Source organism: Humulus lupulus, chromosome 9, assembly GCF_963169125.1.
Source record: "Humulus lupulus chromosome 9, drHumLupu1.1, whole genome shotgun sequence".
In the NCBI taxonomy this organism is placed as follows: domain Eukaryota; kingdom Viridiplantae; phylum Streptophyta; class Magnoliopsida; order Rosales; family Cannabaceae; genus Humulus; species Humulus lupulus.
The window spans coordinates 11714182-11718600 of NC_084801.1; the positions used below are offsets into that span (position 1 = coordinate 11714182).

Sequence of the window (4419 nt, forward strand, 5' to 3'; positions counted from 1 at the left end):
ATTTTGTGAGAATATCTTATACTTGATTTTGTGTTGGCATTTTGGGCATAGACTAGTTTTCTTATATTTAACTGGTTAAGATATTATTTTGATATTAAGTGCATAGACTACTCTTACTGCAAAAAGAAAATTGTTGGAAATTCATTTGCATATGCAGAAACTACTCTGAGTGCATTGAATAGAAGAGTAATTGCTGGAAAGAATAATATACTAGAGCCAAGTAGTCTTAGGAGCACAAAAATTTGGTATTTTTCAAGTAGTATTATGTCATCTGTAGGGACACTTCTGATTTTTTTTTTTTATAACAAAAGTTTAGAATCTGCGTTTATTCTTGAGAAATAAACTAAGAGAGAGAATGAGTACATGAATGGATTTTGTATGAAAAGAATGGTGTTCTTCTTGTTGTTCTTGCTAGGGAGTTATATATATATTCTAATTTGTTAGTTAATTTGTTATCTTCGTTTGTAGTCATGGTGTTTGATCATTTGGTGTTCTGCATTTGTGCAATTTTTGGTTTCTTTTTTATATAATGTAGAACTGAAATCCTTGAAGGGTATTAGACTTAATCCATCTTGTTTGAATTAACCTCAAGAATACTTTTCTTGTTTTTGGTTTTCTCTTAATCTAATTTTCATGATTTTTGAGGTCTTTGTGATATTATGCCGTTGAGTTACATATATTCTTAGAGTCAATATGGGACAATGAAATAAGTTAGTTATTGCCTATTAGGACTATTTTAAACAATGCAGTAAATTAGTTACTACATTCACTACAAAAAAAAGGTTATATACCGAGAACACTATACCGACAACATGTCCTCGGTATAGACATTTCATATGCGCGGGACATTTTCGCGGTTTTGAATAGGTTTAGTTGCTATACCGAGAACCTATACCGAGAACATGTTCTCGGTAGAGGGTTTATAAATATACCCCACAGCCGCGAAGCCCCTTCTCCTTCCTTTCTGGTTTCTCTCGGTTTTCTCCGAGCCGTCCGCCTCCCTCCGCCATTTTCCTCCGTTTTCCTCCCAAAAAGCTCGGTTTTAAGCCTCAAAATTGCCAAGGGTGAAGGGATTTCTGTGTATTTGTTGAAGGTATGGTTTATTTATTCATTTTATATATATATTTATGAAATTGTATAATGATATTTTGTAGTTTTTGTTTGAAGGTTGGGTATTCGGTTTTTGTTGGACTAAAGAGATTGCTAGCAAGATATTGAAGGCATTGGTAAGTTTTTTTTAATTTTTCTGTATTTTTTTAATTTTTTTTCAATTTTTGAATAATTTATGTTTTTTTATATAAATAATATAATATTAATTTTAATAAAAATTTGAAATTATTATATTAGATAGAATGTATTTATTTTTAGGTTTTCAAAATAAGTATTAGTAAAAATGATATTAGGAATTAGAAAATTGTTATATGAGTAATTAGTATTTTTTTTTAAACAAATTCTATGTTGTTTTGGTGAATTTTATGTGTATTAAACATATTAGTAAATATATTAAATATTTGAGTGTTAATTTGAAAATTTTGGTGGTAATGTTAGTATGTTGTTGTTGTCAATTTTAATTTTTTTTGGTTATGTTAGTAGTAAAAATTCAAATTTTATGAATATTGATGATTAATTTGTTGTTGTTAATTTTTAGTAGAATTTTAATATTTTGGTTAGAAAATTGAATAATTAATAAAATTTAGACTAATAATTATAAATTATATAGTCGTTTAAAATGTATTTGTAATGCTCTCTGCATGATCTGGGTCTGGATATTTTTTATGTCTTATTTGCAGGATTTTAAATTTTGGGATAGATGAAAATATAATCGTTATGCTGCCGAATTTTTTATAGAATTGTAAAATTTAGAGATATTGTGAATATTAGTAGAAGTACTCAATAAAATTTCTAATTTAATAAATAGTGAATTGATAAGTAAAATAATATATTTTAAAATTAAGATTAAAAAAAATTAACATTAACATTATGCAACTAAATTTTAATAAAAATAAACATTAATTAAATAATTTAAGTAATAATTAAATCCTAAAGTAAATAAATAAATTTTAAACAAATCTTAGAAATTTTGTTTAAATTAATAAAACTATTCAATAAAGCATAAGTAAAATATGTAATTTAATAAATACTAAATTAATATGTAAAAAAATAATATTTGTTAGTTCTGATTAAATAAAATTAACAAATATATTATTAGAAAACCATTATTAAAATTAAAAAAATTAAATTTAATATTTGTTAGTTTTAATCATTATTAAAATTAAAATTAAAAAAATATGTTTTTAATAATATTTGTTAGTTTTTTTTAATTTTTCTGTATTTTTTTTAATTTTTTTTCAATTTTTGAGTAATTTATGTTTTTTTATATAAATAATATATTTTAAAATTAAGATTAAAAAAAATTAACATTAACATTATGCAACTAAATTTTAATAAAAATAAATATTAATTAAATAATTTAAGTAATAATTAAATCCTAAAGTAAATAAATAAATTTTAAACAAATCTTAGAAATTTTGTTTTAATTAATAAAACAATTCAATAAAGCATAAGTAAAATATGTAATTTAATAAATACCAAATTAATATGTCAAATTTAAATAATTTTAATAATATTTACACTGAAATATATTATAGTTAGATATCATAAAACAACATAATTAACTTCAAAGAGCATAAGACATTAAAAAAAACATATTTAATTTTATTTGTTTTTTTCTTTGGTAATAAGAAATTATTACCAAATTTCTCAAGAGAGCTCGGATTACTTGTTTGACAGTACACAGATCCGGACTGTCCTCAATGGTCAAAAGTACCAAATGCCTCGAAAGAAAGAATACTTGCACATTTGGAAGTAAGTAGTTTATGTATTTTCCGATGCCCAGAAATTACGGTATTAATTTCTTGCTAAAATTAACTATCTTAATTAAATATATTACTAACGATAACTTTTTGCAGAAACGTTCTGTGATCAACAAGGAAAATAGAAGGAAACTGAAAGAGCTTAGCTATGGAGGTTCTCAGTCAATCCCAGCCCTACGCTATAAAAAGGTTAGTTAATTAATTATTTTTTAGTTTATTTTTCTTATTTACGTTTAATTATTAATTTTATAAAAATATATGTACGTGACAGCGCAATTTAGAGACTGGGCAACTTGAGTCCATCCCGGATAGCTGGATGGATACTCACCATAAATCAGGCACAGGGTGGGTGACAGAGACAGCCAAAAATACTTGGGTACGTTAAGTTTTTTTAAACATTTTTCAAATTTTTAATTGTTTCAAAATTTTAATTACATTATACATTGTATCACAGGAGGAATTGCGTGCATACCGCGACACACAGCAGACACAGGCAACTGATACTAAGAGTTCCACACCAGTTTCGAGTGCGCCTGAAGATGAAGACATATCTTTGGTACAAACTGTCTTCGGAAAACGACGGGGCCACCAGAAAGGATATGGACGTATCCTTAACATAAGGGGCCGAACTCCATTTGATTTTCGTCCTTCACAAACTAGAGATGAAGAGTTGTCTGAGATGAGAGAGCGTCTTCGACAGTTAGAGGAGCATGTCCGGACTCATTGTATCACCCCGGGATCTCAATGTGCCCCACCACCACCCGACGACTCAGTAGGACTTATGTATGAATTTTATTACAATTGACTATTACATTATCATGTTTAAGACAATTCTTTATTTTGATTCAGCGAACATACTCTTATGTTTTTATTTATATGTTTAATATAAGTGTTTTAATTTTATTTTATTTTTTTCTATTTAATTCAAAATAAATAAATAAGGGAATAACAAATATAAAAAAAAAATTGGGGAAAAGTCTATACCGAGGACATTGTCCTCGGTATATACCACTAAGATGTCGGTATATACCAGTACGATGACAAATTGGGGATGGTTGTACCGAGGACTTTTGTCACTTTCTACCGAGGACAATGTCCTCGGTAAAACCTATACCGAGAACATTTTTAATGTCGTCGGTAGAAGTTTTGTTTTACCGACGCGGATGTACCGATAACTTTCTACCGACGATATTGTCTCGGTAGAGGTTATACCGAGGATATTTGGGCTTATACCGAGGACATTTGTTCTCGGTATAGGCCCTGTTTTTTGTAGTGATTTATGACTTTATTTGAGATAATGAAATAAATTTTTCATTGCTGAGACAAAGATCAAGGTAATATTACTGATTAAAGTTTTGTATTTACGGTGTGGCTTTGTAGACCTTGTGCTTTTTATTGGTTTCTTTTGTAGTCTATGCATAATCATAGTGAATAACTCTTATATTAGAATATCTTAGTTACAATAAGAATATGATCGAGTTGATTAAAAGCCTTTATCCTCGAAATTGAATTCATATATAGCTAGTTAGATACTTTTAATTTCTGA

At 27.3% G+C, this 4419-nt stretch overlaps 1 protein-coding gene across 1 annotated transcript; it reads left to right on the plus strand.

Moving 5' to 3' along the window:
- Positions 1-1157: 1157 nt before the first annotated feature.
- Positions 1158-3781, plus strand: LOC133800874 (uncharacterized). The gene is made up of 5 exons (XM_062238961.1): positions 1158-1226; positions 2791-2865; positions 2970-3062; positions 3145-3249; positions 3328-3781. Exons 4-5 carry the CDS (start codon positions 3190-3192, stop codon positions 3676-3678), a joined length of 411 nt encoding a protein of 136 aa, XP_062094945.1. The 5' UTR covers positions 1158-1226; positions 2791-2865; positions 2970-3062; positions 3145-3189; the 3' UTR covers positions 3679-3781.
- Positions 3782-4419: the final 638 nt, after the last annotated feature.

Excerpts from the sequence above, each read along its gene's own strand:
- LOC133800874 (XM_062238961.1), top strand. The coding sequence starts at position 3,190 with ATGGATACTCACCATAAATCAGGCACAGGGTGGGTGACAGAGACAGCC. Across the intron at positions 3,250-3,327 it reads AGACAGCCAAAAATACTTGG|GAGGAATTGCGTGCATACCG; the intron begins GTACGTTAAGTT and ends ATTGTATCACAG.